This window comes from Delphinus delphis, chromosome 20 (genome assembly GCF_949987515.2).
Source record: "Delphinus delphis chromosome 20, mDelDel1.2, whole genome shotgun sequence".
Lineage (NCBI taxonomy): Eukaryota > Metazoa > Chordata > Mammalia > Artiodactyla > Delphinidae > Delphinus > Delphinus delphis.
The window spans coordinates 5041611-5059373 of record NC_082702.1 but is presented as its reverse complement, the minus strand read 5'-3'; the positions used below and the strand labels follow the sequence as shown (position 1 = coordinate 5059373).

The window sequence follows — 17763 nt, the reverse complement described above, 5'->3', positions numbered from 1 at the left end:
TCACTTTGTCCCAGCTTACCCTTCCCCCAGCCCCGTGTCCTCAAGTCCATTCTCTAGTAGGTCTGCGTCTTTATTCCCGTCCTGCCCCTAGGTTCTTCATAACCATTTTTTTTTTAAGATTCCATATATATGTGTTAGCATACGGTATTTGTATTTCTCTTTCTGACTTACTTCAGTCTGTATGACAGACTCTAGGTCCAACCTCACTACAAATAACTCAATTTCGTTTCTTTTTATGCCTGTGTAACTGTTGTGTTTTTTAAAATACACTTTTTCCTTAGCATTATTTTTTCTTCCCAGACATATTCCATTTTTTAAAAATGTATTGCTTTTTTGAAAACTAAATTTATTTATTTTTGGCTGCGTTGGGTCTTTGTTGCTGTGCGCGGGCTTTCCCTAGTTGCGGTGAGCGGGGTGGGGGGGGGCTACTCTTCGTTGCGGTGCGCGGGCTTCTCATTGCGGTGGCTTCTCTTGTTGCGGAGCACGGGCTCTAGGCTTGCAGGCTTCAGTAGTTGTGGTTCATGGGCTCTAGAGTGCAGGCTCAGTAGTTTTGGCACCTGGGCTTTGTTGCTCCGCTACATGTGGGATCTTCCCGGAGCAGGGATCAAAGCCGTGGCCCCTGCACTGGCAGGCGGATTCTTAACCACTGCGCCACCAGTTAATCCACATCTTCCATTTTTACAACAAGGGATGCATAAATCAGTGAGTTGTTTTCCGATTCTTGTGACATGAATACGTACATAACTCAGTGAGTTATATAAAGTAGGTGCACTGTAAACATGATAAAAGAGCATTCCTCTAGGCGATCAATTTAATGAAAGAACTAGAATGGGGAGATGGGGAGATGAAATCTTTTAATTTGGGAATTGGTATGGTAAAGTGCTTGAAAATCAAGATTGTGGAAATGAACAAGGATGCAGTGAACTGAATGAGATTATAAGGATGAATAAGATAGAAAGACCCCACAATTCCAAGTATAGTTTGTGACAATGAGACAGTCTCCATTGCCAAAATGCCTGGAAGCCATTCTGCCACTTCTCAGTGGAAGGTATTCACATTCAGGGCCATTACATTTTGCAGAGAAAATAAGATTTGTGCTACGTATATATAGCATGACAACTGACACCCAATATCCTCCACTTAGGACTTGATCCTGAGCAAAAAGAAAATATTTTCTTTGGAAAGGCGATCTTCAGTCTGATTTATATTATATTTCGTCATTATCCCACTTCAGGTAAGAGTTATTGTTATTAAGGGTTTATGCCTAATAACTTACTAAATTTTCATCTCTCAGAAAAGCACTAATATTTATTCTCATTTCACAAATGAAGGATTTTAGGACAAACACAGATTTAGACCCATTCATTTGCATCCCAGCAAGTGACAGAATCGGGAATTGAATCCAGGTTGTCTGGTTTCAGTGACAAATTGCTTAATTATGTTGCTACACTAACAAGACTAATTATTTCTATCCTTCCATAACTCAACATCTGTACTTAATTTGTTAGTATCTGTTGACTCTTTTAAATGACTTAACTGCAAATATAATTGTGGTTATGATAATGTTCTATAACATCTATACAGGCATACCTCATTTTAGTGCCCTTTATTTTATTTTTTAAATTATTTTTTTATTTTTGGCTGCGTTGCGTCTTCTTTGCTGTGCATGGGCTTTCTCTAGTTGTGGAGAGCGTGGGCTACTGTTTGTCGAAGTGTACCAGCTTCTCATTGCGGTGGCTTCTCTTGTGGAGCATGGGCTCTAGGTGTGCAGCCTTCAGTAGTTGCAGCACGTGGGCTTAGTAGTTGCGTTACGCGGGCTCTAGAGCCCATGGGCTTCCTTAGCTGTAGCTCATGGGGTCTAGAGCGCAGGCTCAATAGTCGTGGCACATAAGCTTAGTTGTTCTCCAGCATGTAGAATCTTCCCGGACCGGGGCACGAACCCGTGTCCCCTGCATCAGCAGGCGGACTCAACCACTGCGCCACCAGGGAAGCCCTCTTCTTCATCTTGATTAATCTGGAAGTAATGCAATTTGTAACTTTCTTTGGTGATAGCACCTACCTAACGTACGTAACCAATCTCGGAGATTAGTCTTCAGATATTTTTTGGTGAGATATTTCAGATACCTTTTGGAAAAAGACACCTCAGAAGTTGCGGTAATCTTGCTTTTGCTTTTGTTACAACGCCTCCACTAAGATTCCCAGCTTTTCCATTCAGTTTGATTCTCTCCTGAAGAACCTGCTCAAAATTGGCAGCATCCATGATTCCATCTTGTACAGGATGGGTACAGTCAAGAGTAAACTTCCGGACCTGCTTCTTTTGGTTTTTTAATTGCCCCCCTTTGCCACAAGCTTTTTCAGGGGCTCCAAGGCGGCCGCGGAGGCTGGAAGGTCAGAATATCCGTTCTTTAGGGTTTCAGTATGAAATAACCATTCTACATAGCTAGAGTTCTTTTTTTAATGCACATTTTCATTTGTAATACAAAGAAAAATCCAGTTTTTATTTCCTTAAAGTGCTTATATTAATTGTAACTGCAGCTAACTTACGAGGAATCTTCTTAGTTTTTGCAAAACCGGCCCATACAATTGTACGCTTTTACCTTAAAAGTATTATGGACGGTTAACTAAACAGGTCAAGGTAGAGGAACCTCGGCCCCTGCGCCGCACTCCCGCGCTCACTTCGCAGACCTGCACTCTCCCCGCCCCGCCCCTCGCACGTAGCGCTCCGCCCAGGCCCCGCCCGGGAAGCCCCGCCTCTTCTCTCTGCGTGTCCGCGGTTTCCTACGGAAGCAGACCGGGTGAGCTCGAGGTGAACGTCGTGCGGCTGACCGTAAGTTTTCTCTTTGTAGTGTATATGTGCCGCGCGGTCCCCCTTACTCCATCCTCGGGGTCTCGCAGTCACTATGGAGGTAAAATCACAGCAGCCGGCCCTCCACGCCAAGTAAATCCAGACGTCGCGGTCACAGGACGGGTGTTTTTTCCTTTGGGTTTGAATTCGCTCTGAGGCTGGTCCCTGACCTTGGCTTTTTTACCTTGTCCACGTAGACACCGCCTTTCGCAACATTTCCCTGCTTCAAACCTGTTAATGTCTCGCCCTCGCAGTGTAAAGTCCTCTTCCGCGAGGTGGATTCGCGCCCCCAGCCTGGCCCTCTCGGCCCCTGGAGGGCAGCGCCGGCCGCCGCGCTCCCGGAGAGGCCGCGTCTTCTCCCCGGTCCTGGGGTTCTGGAGAGCCCGCCCCTCTCCGGAGACCCCCTCCCTCCCTCCCAGCCCCTCTGTCCTCGCGTCTCCTCAGGCCGGTGCTCCTGCTCCGCAGGCCTCTCCTTCCTAGTCAGCTCTTCCTTTCACCCCGCGTAGGGAGAGGTGACCTGGGCCAGCCCTGTGGCACCCAGTGTATGTCTGTCCCCAGGTTCCACCCCGCTGGAAAATAGTCTCTTCCGGTAGGGTGGCATCTTATTCAGTCACCATCCCTCATCCTTGTAAATTCGTGGGCGAGGGGGATCAGGAGAAGCAGAGACCGAGCGACTGGGAGAGAAGCAGAAAAACTGAGAAGGAGGAAAGAATGAGAGAGAACCGATGGGATAGTAACATAGGGAGGGGCCTTGTATCACCGGTAGGAGGGAGGCACTTCACACAGGGAGTGGGCGGAGAGCGAAAGAGTTGCAACCGTGCCCTTCAGAGAACCGTGGTGCTGGGAGAGAAGGAGAGGAAAACTAGTGACTAGAAGAGCAGGAGAGAGAAAGCAGAAAGGAGGCATAGCCACCTGGGGTGCCGGAGAGTGCAGACTAAGGCATTGTAGCAGTTACAGAAAGGATGTAATCTGGAGATCGGAGAGGGAGCTGAGTTTGGGAAAAAGATGGAGACATACATGGATATTTAGGACAATCATAAAGGTTGGGGAGAAAGCAGCAAGAAGGGGAAGAAGTCGCAGGACAAGGGTGAGGGAGAACTGGGAGGGGAGAAACAGCAGGCGTGTAGAGGGGAACAAAAAGGTGAAATAGGAGACAGCTAAACAGAGTGAAGTGGAAACACATAGTGGTTCAGGTAGAGGTGAGAAACTGGGTCCAGATGGGTGGTGAGTTGTTTGGATACGGATGATTATGTTGTGATAATGTTGATTTGTAGCTTTAGAATCTAAGGAATTAAAATTTATTTGCTTCAGTTAGACAGATGAGGATGGGAAGTGCAAAAAGTGAAAGGTTTGTGTATTTTGTAAGTATTTGTAAGAGAAGATAACTTCCATTTGCAGTTCCTGTTCGGCCAAGGCACAGTGACTTGACTCAGACAGTTGTGGGTCACCCCCTTCCATTTTCCTGGCATGAGGTAGAGGAGAGGAGAGAGACTAGTGGCACAAGAAATGACTAGCTTTGTCACCACATGGTGCCTCTTTAAAGGAACATTAAAAGTTTTGGTTTCTGTAATGAATTTTCTTTCTTTCTTTCTGGTTTCTTTACATTTAATTCTTTGTGTAGCTTGGAATAAATCTTCGCACATTCAATTTCTACTTTCCTGTGGGTAATTATTAACTTCTGGAATAAGTTTGGTTCCCTTAGGTAGTCTACTCATGTCATTCTTTTCTAAATAAGGTAAATCCTCAATTTTTGAAAGACTTCGACACCAGCATTTTTAGATTAAAAATAATTCACAAATTATTTCTTTTTATTGATTCAGGTTTCTATGAGGCCTGAGTGCTTTTCCTCTTCATCTTATATATTGGAAAACTTCTTTGATAACTAGTAAATAATTTTAGACTATTTTGATGAGTATTTGGTAAAGAGGTCATTGGTCTTTTACATTAACAGTCAAAACCTAATTTAACCAGTTAGTCTAATATTTGTCTTTTTTCTCTTTTATTTGGTGTGTTAAAATAGCTGTGAGGTGACAGGAAGATGTTTCACTCAGGTCCCTCTTTAGTGTTCTTTGCAAATGATGAAGGATGAGTTGGATTGACTTGGAACCTTCCTCCAACAGAGCCATCTATTCATGATGAAAAAGTTTGTTCACAGTTTATTTTTCAGCTGACCCCTTACAATGTTTTCTTCACCAGTAGCTGTATTTTTGCGAATCTGCATGTTTAAATATTTTACTGAGATCTGGAAAGAAGAATTGAATACTCAATTGAATTGATCAGACCTTGAAAGAGAAGTTTCCTTTGGTCAGGAACATGAAGGTTGGTCCTGGTGTTTTAAATTCGACAGGCGATGAGGACAAAGTCTGCCCATTGGCCCTTCAGGATCCCATTTCAGACTTTAGTTCTACCTGATTCTCTGGATTCAACCTGGGCTTCCTCAGACATGTCTCCCCTCTGGGCTTCCTCAGGGAGCCCACCTGTAATATGGAGATGAGAGGCTAGACTCAGAAACTGTGAGTCTGAGGAATATTGACTCCTGAAGTGTTTGGCCAAATTGTGTGTTTGTGTGTGGGAATTATTTCTAGTGAGAGTGTCCTGTGTTATTTAGAATTTTTCACGGTTCCCAGTCATCCCAGAATGAAAAGCAAAAATGCTAGGGTTTTATTTGTCCTCGGGACAAAATCCAGTTTCCTTCCTGTAGCTACACAGACCTGTATCATCCTCAGGGCCCAGCCGGCGTCTTCAGCCTCATCCTGGGAGCTGACCCTGTTCTCATGGTTCACTCTGTCCTGGTCACATTACCTTTTCTCTCTCACACCAATACCTTTCATGTTTCAGATCTTAGTTGCTCCTCTTACCTTTTTCTTTTAAATGAGCATGATTCTGGCCATACACCCTCCTTCAGGTCTTAGTTCAGAGATGGCTCCCCATCCACCCCCCGGCAATCTCTGCGACATTAACCAGATTTTATTGCCTCAATATCAGTCACCCTCAACAGAAACGCACTTCTCCATTGATTATTTTGAGTCTCTTGTCCTTAACCTCCACCGAAGGACACAGTGTTCATCTTTTTCCCAGGGTCACTGCAACGCCTCACTCGTGGGATGTTTTCAGATGCTAGGAATTTCCATTGGGCTGAGTACTCCTCAGGGAATACGAAGGTAACAGGGTAGGTGATGAGGGTGGTTCCCATATTTGTTCTGGGTATTTCAGCACTTATTGATCTTTACCTTGTGTGCCTACTTAATTACTCCAGAGCAAAAAGATGTAGGGAGGCCTAAGAAGCCCTGTACAACTGGTTTCCTCCTGCAGTGTTGTCAGGTGTCCTCACGTTTATTCTGCTGCGTTACTGCTCTGCTGTAGCTACAGGTGTTCCAGGTGTGCACATCCAGGGACCAGTCGCCACCTTGACAGGTGCTTTGCCTTCCAGCAGTTCACTTGCTCAGAGTCAGCGGTAGTGATTTCACTGTGCTAAGGGGGGGGGCAGAAGGTCCAGAACCTAAGGGGATGTGAAGGAGAGTGCCCTAAATAGGGACTGTATTTTCCAATTCGATGTGAGTAGGGAGAACAGGAGACAAGAAACTTAGGGATGCTCTCTCTTTGTAACTGTCTCACTGAACTCAAATGCCTGTGTAACTGGACTCCGTAACGTCCCTAGTTGCCAGCAAGTATTCTCCAGAGGGCCAGCTTTTTGACCTTCATACTGAACGCCCAGTGTCCTTTGGGCGGGAGCTTCTGTGTTCTTGTTGCAAGATCTTTGCTGAGAGGTCTTTGTGCCCTTTATCACGTTTCCTCTTGTTCGCCTGGAGGAGAGATAGAGAAGTCACGTTTCCTCTTGTTCGCCTGGAGGAGAGATAGAGAAGTCGGGGAAGTGAAGCAGAGCCTGTATGGGTCTGCACGAGGGATATGGCCGCAGGTGTGGCATCAAGTTGAGCCCAGTGAATGTGTGCACCTGTCCCTTGTGGGATCAAGGGATGTGGGGAAGTGTTGGCAAGGGATGTCTTAATTCTGTCTGGAGCATCAGGACATGGGTTTATGGGTGGTTGTGGGTTTGAGGTGCCGTAGGCTCCTAGCTCAGCTTCCCTGTAACATAGATGCTGAGACTGAGGCTTGCATGTATTGGTTACATTGGGTCACACCTTCATTCCTGAGGAGGAATGAAGACAGTGGATTTAGAAAGAGAGAACCATTTTCCCCCAGTATTGTTAGAGCTGTGGCCTGGGATATACCCATAGGGAGCTCTGGGTATAGGAGGGTGGCTGCCGTGGTACCGCAGGAATGGATCTACAGGGTGCCCTGTAGAATCCACTCTAAGCAGTGACTTGTGTTGGCTTTTTTGGGAGGGCAAGAATCATCGTGTAAACCTCCAAGTAATACAGGGAAAGTCTCAGAGATCATTTTTCGCATTACCTTTGCTATTTTTGAGCATTTTGGGTTGTGAGTGAAGAATATTTCAGATGCACTATGAAAGATACAAAAGAGAGCACTTCATTGGGCATGTTGGGGTCTCACTGAGGCATGTGTATCATTGGAGACATCTTTTTAATTGGTAGGTTTTGGAGACGACAGTGTTTGTGCTGGAATCATTGTAAATGAAAGTATGGGGTTTTGGGTCCACTGATCCTTGGGTGTCTCCATATGTGTTTTTTCCTGATGCATGAGTTTTGAAGAGCTTGGTTTGTTATTTGGTATTTTATATGAGGATCACTAAGAGAGGGTCTGGAGACTGTGTTGGATCCCGTAAGAGTTTGTTAGTTTATTTGTGTCCATATGGGAAATTATGAGTTCTATGTCAGATGGCAGAATATTTTGAGCAGGGAGCTTCTGCTAGGTATGTGTCTAGCACGGACCATAAAGTCCTGTCATGTTTGGAAAGATTGTTTTAAGAATCAAAGGGCCCCAACACCACAGCGATCTAAAGTCTAGAGGCTCATCCTTGGGAAGAAATAACTGTTAACTTTCTTGCTGCCAGGCTCATGCTTGTTTCTGTACTATCCTCTCTTTATCTGTCTCAACACACAGACACACACATACACACACACAGGCCCAATACAGAGAACAGAGCACACTTAATGCCCTGTTGATGGGAATGTAAATGATATGGCTATTACGGAAAACAGTATGGTGGTTTCTCAGTAAATTTAATGTAGAACAGACACAATCTGTCAAACCCATCTCTGGCTCGATCTCCAAAGGAAATGAAATCAGTATATTGAGTGAAATGTCTGCCGCCAATGAGCATTAATGCATTATTCGCAACAGCCAAGTTGTAGAAAGAACCATAATGTTGACGCATGAATAATGAAGAGATTTTATATAGAAATCTATATCTATGTATGTATGTATACACACACACACAAAATTCAGCCATAAAAATGAAGGAGCCTATCATTTGTGACGAAATGAATGAACCTAGAATGAATATGCTCACTGAAATAAGCCTGACAGAAAAAGGTAAATTCTGTGTGGAAACTAGAAATGTAAAACTCATAGAGCTCTCGAGTAGAAAGGTTGTTACCAGGGGCTGGGTGGTGGAGAAAATGGGGCGATGTTGCCCAAGGGTTAGAAACTGTCATTTGTAGAATGAGTAGGTTCTGGGGATCTGTGTGTACCATGCTGACTACAGTTGATCATAGTGTGTTACTATATACTGGAGAATTGTTGAGGGAGTAGAATTTTAGTGTTCTCACTACACAGGCACAAAATGGTAACTGTGAGTTAATGGAAATGTAAATTACTTGATGCTGATAATTATTGTACATTGTGTAATCTGCCAAATAATCACGTTGTACAGCCTATATGTACACCATTTTTATTCATCAATTATACCTCAGTAGTGCTTGAAAAGAAAAAGAAAGCGTGAGGTGTGCTGGGCTCACCTCCTCTAGGTGGTGCTCAGCCCCGGCTTCACATTGATTTGAGTAAGGCATCTTCATATGTTTTATACCCCCCGACCAGAGATGCCTTTTAAAGGAGCTGGGATGGGGCCCAACATGAATAATACTTAAGGTTCCCCAGGATGTTCCAATCTGGATCCGTCATTGAACATCAGGACTCTGGGTCCCCCCGTTCCTGAGGGCTGAGATCTGGGCTGAGGGTGAGGGCTCTGCTCTGTGTGGGGATGGATCAGGGCTGGTCTGTGACCTGAAGGGGATCGTCGGGTCCAGCTGAGGTGCCCACTGCTGCTGGGTACATGAGGGCCTCACCAGGAGGGGAGCCTGATCTGAAGGAAAGGGTGGGAAAACTCACTGGTTGGTCTGTGTGTGGGAGTTACTGTCCTGAGCCCCTCCTGGGACAGTGGGCAGCAGAGGACCATCTGTTCCCCATGCTGAGGGCTTCCCTGTGCGTGTGGTGGTGACTCAGGAAGGGGGTGTGTTGATTCTAAGCATTAAACAGCCTGTTTCCAACTTTGAAGATCGACCTCTAAAGACTCACATGGTCTGAGGAAGAAGCCCTGAAGAGGAGGAAGAGGAGAGAGAAGGAGTAAGAAATGGCTCTTTCTCAGGTGAAGTCATGTTCTCAGTTGATTCTTCAGTGTATCCATCCTGAAATTCCCTTCTTTGGACACGCTAATCCTCTCTGACTCTGAGGTGTTGTTCCTGACACCTATGCATTCATCCTTACCTAGTGCCTTTCCTCAGTACGTGTTTATAATTGTTATATCTTCTTGGAGAATTGACCCTTTTATGATTACGTAATGTCTTTTGTCTCTTATGTCAGTTTTTCTGTTTACTTTTGCTGTCTGTGGGATAGAATGTCTTTTTCCTTCCTTTTGCTGTTTGCCTTTCCTGTCTTTAGATTTGTCTTTCACTCTAGCTCTCTGTTTTCCTCCTGTTACTTCCTCTAGTGGTCCCTGCTCAGGCACACTGTACAGTGGTGAAAGGCAGGAGACCTGGCCAGCCCCCTTCACTCCACTGTAACGTCAGAGGGAATGCATCGACCCTTTCCTTCTGATCACGACATTGGTGAAATGTTCTTTCTTAATAACAATATATTTTTTCCATATTCTTTTTTGTTATGTTTTATAATTCTCCAAGAAACTTTTTACTTTACCATTGTGAGAATTTTATTCTTAGTCTGTTAAAATAATGTATAGTAGTAATAACTTTTCTAATTTAAAAAAATTTTTTTCTAATTTTGAATCAATGTTTTGTTAGTGGAAAAACAGAAACCCTTTTTGGTTTTTGTTAATGCCTATCTGTATAAATTCAAATGGACAGATTTATATTTTTGAATATAGTTATTGAAATTGGAGTTAAAGTATTCTTGTTTTTTTTTAATGTCTGTATTATTTTCTTTTTTAGTAGCCTACTATAGAATCATGTTGAGAAACTCAGTTTAATACAGTTTGTACATTTTCATTTCTATAAGAAATATCCTGAAATACACGTGAATAAATATGATAATGAAAAAATAGTCTGAAAATCTGTCAGGAGACCACTCTCGTTTCAGTTAATTTATCGTTGACATGTGTGCATATGTGCATGGATGTGCAAGTCCATGGTTTAGATAAAAGACATCATGATTTTAAATCTATAGATATCTTTTTGCAATTCATATTATATCTTTAATATATTCCCTGGCCTTGAATTTTTTCTACAGTATCATGTTCATGGTTTAAATAGTAATAAGATTACTAACATTTTGTGTGTATGTGTACGTGTACACGTATATAATGAACTTTTAGGCTGTTCCATGTTGTTTACCTTGAACTTCTTTAAAGTTTTCTCAGGTAATCGTCTGTCAATGAAATTTTAATGCTCTATGTGTTACTTAACTCTTTGATTTTTAAGCTTCAGTTCCAGAGCCCAACCATGGTGTAGCCCAACCAAGTTCATGTGCTTAGTGTATGATTCCTTAGATTGCTGAACTCAGTCGAGTTTTTCAGAGTGTCTCTGACACAGTTTTCTCCTCTGTAAGTTGGGAAAAGATCTTTCTTTAATGAGCTTTGATGTTGCTAACAACATTTAGAGTAAAACATTTAGAGTAATGCACAGCATATAGGAAGTGTTCATATAATGTTCCTCTTTTTTTTTTTTTTCTTTTGCTGTACGCAGGCCTCTCACTGCTGTGGCCTCTCCCGCCACGGAGCACAGGCTCCGGACGCGCAGGCTCAGCGGCCATGGCTCACGGGCCCAGCCGCTCCGCGGCATATGGGATCTTCCCGGACCGGGGCACGAACCCGCGTCCCCTGCATCGGCAGGTGGACTCCCAACCACTGCGCCACCAGGGAAGCCCATAATGTTCCTCTTTGCTGCTGTTATCATCATCATAATTGGAGGTCTTGAGCTTTCTTTATAGAGCCACTGTGGACTCTGTCGTCTCTGAAGACACCACTCATGTTCCTCCACCTCCAGAAGGATGATTATCCCTCAGTGTATAGAACGTAATATCTAACACTTCCACATGGACAACACGGTGTTGAATTTTTATTTGCATATATTTTATGTATTGCCCACAAGAATGAGAAGGGTAAATTGATTTGAAGCATATTGTAATCTCTATGACAAAGCATAAGAAATTAAAATACACACCCAGTTAGCTTCAAATACCTTTCCATGGATCTGTCAGAATACATACTTCAACCTAATTGATCTTTTACCTCTACTCATTTTGTATGGAAATAAGAACTCTCCTCACGTCCTCTTGGTGAAATGTTTTTTTATTTAAGGGACAGTTGACATTGAATGATGTGGCCATCGAATTCTCTCCAGAAGAGTGGGAATGCCTGGACCCTGCTCAGAGGGCCTTGTACAGGGACGTGATGTTGGAGACCTACAGGAACCTGATCTCTGTGGGTGAGGATAACTTCCCTCCAGAAGTCAGGAGGGTATCTTTGCATGTTCCCTGGTTTGCCTTTTGGAATCCCCTGCCTTGCTTAACTGAGCTCAAAGCCACGTTGACTGAGGCATGAAAAGCTTCTTGATTTAGCATCAGGAGTTTAAACATGCCCTTTCTTCAGATGATCTGGCCACTTTGTGGTACACCAGGAGTTTTTTAAGTGATTAAGTGTGTCTAATGCCCAAGCGGAAACTTTTAAAATATTTCATTCCCTGTGCTCTACCTCTGTGCTTTTGATTCAGTACCTACTGGAAAAGAGTTAGATGTCTGCATATTTCATCGTTCCCTCTGCATCGAGAAGGAGGCAAGCGGTGGATGAGTTTGTGAAATATGTTTCCAGACCCACCGCAGCATGAGTAGTGTTTGGGAAACTCTACCAAATGGGAGAGTTGTTTGCGAAAACAGAAATCTATTCGTTGTCAAGTCTGAGAGGAAATTTTTCTTCTCCCTTAGTTATCACTCGGTCCCTCAACATGTAAAATGTATTCTTTCCCCCTCCAGTGGTGCGGGAGCTTCACCAAAGACAAAGGCAGTCTTTATCATGATCTGCTGCACTCGGCTATGTGGCCCCTGTGAACTTGTTGCTGCTTGATTTTGAGGAGCGTGAACAGGGTTTTTTGTTTTGTTTTGTTTTTTTGCAGTACGCGGGCCTCTCACCGCTGTGGCCTCTCCCATTGCGGAGCACAGGCTCCGGACGCGCAGGCTCAGCGGCCATGGCTCACGGGCCCAGCCGCTTCGCGGCATGTGGGATCCTCCCGGACCGGGGCACGAACCCGTGTCCCCTGCGCCACCAGGGAAGCCCCAACAGGGTTGTTTTAAAGGGGTCTGTTGCTCTCTCAGCTCTCCTTTTGGACTTGATTCCCTTGGATGCTCAGTTCTCAGTCTCTATAGATCAGAGCTGATGCCTCCAGACTCCAGCCCCTGAGCCTTTCTGGGTTCCACCCCCATCTTGTGTTCTTTGAAGACCTAATCAGAAGATGGGAAAACACTGGCTGCTCTTTCATTCCATCTGGCACCTCAGAACCTGCAAGGAGCTGTCTCAAGCCCTGTCTGCTTGTTTTGCTACCTCAGCCATTTACTCCTTTGACTAATATCTCCACATTCTGCTACCGGAGTTCAGTAACAGCTGTTCTACTTTAAGTTGCTCTTAGTATGCCTCTTTTTTTAATTTTACTTTATTTTTATTTATGTATTTATTTTTTTGTTGGCTGCACTGGGTCTTCATTGTGGCGCTCAGGCGTCTCTAGTTGTGACGGGCGGGCTCCAGAGCTCGCGGGCTCAGCTGAGGCAGCACTTGGGCTTATTTGCCTCTTGGCATGTGAGATCTTAGTTCCCCGACCAGGGAGCGAACCTGCGTCCCTTGCAATGGAAGGCGAATTCTTAACCACTGGACCACCAGGGAAGTCCCAGCATGCCTCTTTTTTAAAAAATATATTTTGCACATAAATGGGATCATTCAGTTTTATTCTTTCTCTGAATAATTTTACTGAGTATATATCCTCACTGTCCATCTGTGCTGTTAAAAATAGTAGGATTTTTTTCTTCTTTATGTGTAAATGAAATTGCATTCTGTGTATCTCCCAGATTTGTTCCCCATCCATCTGTTGGACAGTTAGGTTGTTTCAATGCCTGGGCAATTGTGATTACTGCTGTTATGAATGTGGGAGCGCGGGTATCTTTTTTTTTTTTTATAAATTTATTTATTTAATTTATTTATTTTTGGCTGCATTGGGTCTTTGTTGCTGCACGCGGGCTTTCTCTAGTTGTGGCGAGCGGGGGCTACTCTTCCTTGTGGTGTGCGGGCTTCTCATTGCGGTGGCTTCTCTTGTTGCGGAGCACGGTTTCTAGGTGCGCAGGCTTCAGTAGTTGTGGCTCGTGGGCTGTAGAGTGCAGGCTCGGTAGTTGCGGCGCGCGGGCTTAGTTGCTCCACAGCATATGGGATCTTCCCAGACCAGGACTTGAACCCGTTTTTCGGGCATTGGCAGGCGGATTCTTAACCACTGCGGCACCAGGGAAGCCCAAAGTGTAGGTATCTTTTAAGACAGTGATTTCATTTTGTTTGATATATTCCCAATAATGTAATTGCTGCATTATATTATAGTTTTGTTCTTTTTACAGTATTCTGTGGAGCTTTTATACTTTTCAGTTTCTTTGTATCTGTATGTTTTTATATGGAAGAAACTCTCTTTTTGATGGCCTTATTGTAGTTTTTCCTTTAGGTTTCGGCTAAAACATTCTTTCACATCTCCTGGGATATTATGTATGTACTTTGTGATTATATGCATAGAAATGGGGCCTATGGAATATTCAATTTGATACCTTATGTAGTAAATAATGTAATAAATGTAAACCTGCTATATTGCTTCAGTGTCCCATTCTCTCTCTTTTTACATCCCTTTTGTTTTGGCCCCATACCCAGAGTATAATTTCCACAGTTATAAATGGAATCGTACTGGGAAATCCCCGGTGGTCCAGTGGTTAGGTCTCAGCTCTTTTCACTGCCGTGGGCTCAGGTTTGATCCCTTTTTGGGAAACTAAGAATCCAGCAAGCTGCATGGCATGGCCAAAAAACAAGGAATAGTATTGTGTTACTTGCTGGGCCAATTCTTCTTTTCTCTTTTTTTCCCTTAATTAATTTTTAAAATTTAGTTTAATCTTTTTCTTTTTGTAAATTTATTTATTTAGTTAGTTTTGGCTGCATTGGGTCTTCATTGCAGCGTGCGGGCTTTCTCTCATTGCAGTGGCTTCTCTTGTTGAGGAGCATGGGCTCTAGGCATGTGGGCTTCAGTAGTTGTGTCATGTGGGCTCAGTAGCTGGGGCTCACGGGCTCTAGAGCACAGTCTCAGTAGTTGTGGCACACGGGCTTAGTTGCTTCATAGCATGCAGGATCTTCCTGGACCAGGGCTCGAACCCATGTCCCCTCCATTGGCAGGTGGATTCTTAACCACTGCACCACCAGGGAAGTCCTCTTCTTTTCTTTCTTTCTTTTTTTTTTTTTTTGCGGTACGCGGGCCTCTCACTGTTGTGGCCTCTCCCGTTGCGGAGCACAGGCTCCGGACGCGCAGGCTCAGCGGCCATGGCTCACGGGCCCAGCCGCTCCGCGGCATGTGGGATCTTCCCAGACTGGGGCACAAACCCGCGTCCCCTGCATCGGCAGGCGGACTCCCAACCCCTGCACCACCAGGGAAGCCCCTCTTCTTTTCTTTTAACCACATTATTTTTAGTTGCCTCATACAGTTTTATTCACACATATATGCAATCACAAGCTATGATACCCCATGTTTATTATTCCCTCTCCTCCACTCAGTCCTGTTATCAGTCCTGGTCTTTCTTTACATGGTCTCTCTCTGTCTCTCTTTTTGTATTGTATTATATATTTATTTATTTATCTATCTATCTATCTATTTATTGCCACACCCCGTAGCATGTGGGATCTTAGTTCCCTGACCTGAGATGGAACCTGCACCCCCTGCTTTGGAAGCACATAGTCTTAACCACTGGACCGCCAGGGAAGTCCATTTACATTGTCTCTTGATGTGGATAGAATCACTGTCGTTGGTCACGTATTTAAGTTGTTCTCTTGATCTCCCCAGTTTCTGCAGCACTTCATCATCCATCCCTCCACCTTCCTCATTACTCACACTGTAAAAATGATTCCCTTTCATCCATTGAAAAACTTTTTCAGTAGATGACCTAAATCAATATGTGCAGCCGTGATGACTCAGAAACCATTTCCAGCAGGGATGCTTGAATAACAGTATTAGTTACATAGCTCACTTCTTCTTGCATCTCCCTTAAGATTTCCTTTTTAAACTTCTGGTATTTGTGTGTTTACTGTTAGTTGGTATGTGCTTTGTGGTCACCGTGGAAAATACCCTTTTTTGAGAGCTAATGTAAGTTTTTCCATTTGAATGTTTTTGTCACAGTGGTTGAAACGATGCTACGCTGAACTTAATTTGAATTACGTGTAATCACTCTTTCTGTAGTGAAGAGTCCTATTCTTTACTGTTCTTCAAAAATTTAACACCATGGTTGAAAAGTTTCGTAACTCTGTTTGAGAAAAGTGTTACTTTTGTTTAATATCACATATTCAACGTGAAACATTTATCATGCAGTGTAATGAATAGGAAATGTATGGTTCTTTATATCTTGTAGATATTTCTCATATACACGTGGTAAGGAAATTACAGCTAAAATCAAACATTGATAGAGGAGGAGTATTCCAAACAGTGATTTTGGGAAGACATGAAATCCAGGAACCGTTTTACCTCTCGGAAATACAGGAGAATATGTTTGACTTTGGATTTCAGTGGAGACATGATGAAAGGAACTGCAGAAATATCCCTACATCCCATAACCAAAATGTCACTGACAGAAGAAGTCAACATGGTGGAAGGGATGCAGGAAACAACCATATTGGAAATAGACTTGTGTTAAGCCTTCAGGATGAACTGCATATGTTTAAAAGTAAACAGAAAATTGATGATTTTAATAAAGCTGTTAAGAGTATCAGCAGTACTTCCTCATTTTCACCAGTTGAAGGAATTTCTCCTCCTGTCCAAACCAACATTTCTAATATATATTTTATGCATCCTTCAATACTGACACAAGACCAGAGCCCACACAGGGAAATACCTTACAATGAGTGTGGCAAAACATTTCATCAGGGCTCAAATCTCAGGAGTCATCAGAGAATCCATACAGGAGAGAAATTACATAAATGTGATGTATGTGACAAGGTCTTTAGCCGAAATTCAGATCTTGTAACTCATCAAAGAGTTCATACTGGAGAGAAACCTTACAAATGTAATGAGTGTGGCAAGGTCTTTAGTACAAAAGGAAAGCTTTCAGTTCATCAGAGAATTCATACTGGAGAGAAACCTTACAAATGTAATGAGTGTGGTAAAACCTTTAATCAGAGCTCAATCCTCACTCGACATCGGATAATCCATACAGGAGAGAAATTACATAAATGTGATGTATGTGACAAGGTCTTTAGTCAAAATTCAGACCTTGTAATTCATCAAAGAGTTCATACTGGAGAGAAACCTTATGAATGTAACGAGTGTGGCAAGGTCTTTAGTCAGAAAAGAAAGCTTTCAGTTCATCAGAGAATTCATACTGGAGAGAAACCTTACAAGTGTAATGACTGTGGTAAAACCTTTAATCAGAGCTCAACCCTCACTCGACATCGGATAATCCATACAGCAGAGAAATTACATAAATGTGATGTGTGCGCCAAGGTCTTTAGTCAAAATTCAGACCTTGTAACTCATCAGAGAATTCATACTGTGGAGAACGCAGTGTCTGTGGGAAAATCTTTCTTTCTTCCTCAGGCATCAGTAGGCATGACATAATCCATCGAGTAGCAAAACCATATAAATATGACGTATGTGACAGTCTTTCATCAAAATGCAGTCCTTGGACTTCATCAGGAAATTCCTACTAGAGGGAAACCTTAAAAATGGAATGAGTGTGTCCCAGTCTTTAGTCAAAACACAAACCTTGCAAGTCATCCAACAGTTCATAATAGTGAGTAATCTTACAAATGGAATGAGTGTGTCCCAGTCTTTAGTCAAAACACAAACCTTGCAAGTCATCCAACAGTTCATAATAGTGAGTAATCTTACAAATGGAATGAGTGTGGCTAAAACCTCTCATCAGGGCTCATACCTCAGTAGGCATCAGATAATCCGTACAGGAGAGAAATTACATAATTGTGATGTAGGCGGCAAGGTCTTTGGTTAAAATTCATACCTTGCAATTCATCGGAGAATTCATACTGAAGAGAAACCTTACAAACGTAATGTGTGTGGCAAAACTTTTCATCATGGCTTAACTCTCTGGCATCATCAGATAATCCATACAGGATCCAAACCATATAAATGTGATGTGTGTGGCAGAGTCTTTAATCGAAATGCAGTCCTTGCACTTCAGAGAATTCTTACTGGAGAGAAACCTTACAGATGTCATGAGTGTGGCAGGGTCTTTTGTGAGAGGACAACCCTTACAAAGCCTCAAGAAATTCATATTGCAGAGAAACCTTACAAATGTAATGCGTGTGCCAAGGTCTTTAG

The 17763-nt window shown here is 43.3% G+C and overlaps 2 protein-coding genes and 1 pseudogene across 2 annotated transcripts in view; 2 read left to right on the top strand and 1 right to left on the bottom strand.

Moving 5' to 3' along the window:
* Positions 1–15894, top strand: part of LOC132416987 (zinc finger protein 665-like) — a 49237-nt gene extending 33343 nt beyond the window's left edge. The window contains exons 7-8 of the mRNA XM_069540202.1: positions 1145–1234; positions 15842–15894. The gene's annotated coding sequence lies outside the window, so the exon portion shown is untranslated. The remainder of the gene's footprint in view (positions 1–1144; positions 1235–15841) is intronic.
* Positions 1955–6038, bottom strand: LOC132416986 (large ribosomal subunit protein eL22 pseudogene; annotated as a pseudogene).
* On the top strand, positions 2663–17312 carry LOC138413914 (zinc finger protein 836-like). Its single transcript, XM_069540203.1, has 4 exons — positions 2663–2827; positions 9261–9350; positions 11517–11643; positions 15842–17312. The coding sequence occupies exons 2-4, from the start codon at positions 9336–9338 to the stop codon at positions 17041–17043; spliced, it is 1344 nt and encodes a 447-aa protein (XP_069396304.1). The 5' UTR covers positions 2663–2827; positions 9261–9335; the 3' UTR covers positions 17044–17312.
* Positions 17313–17763: the final 451 nt, after the last annotated feature.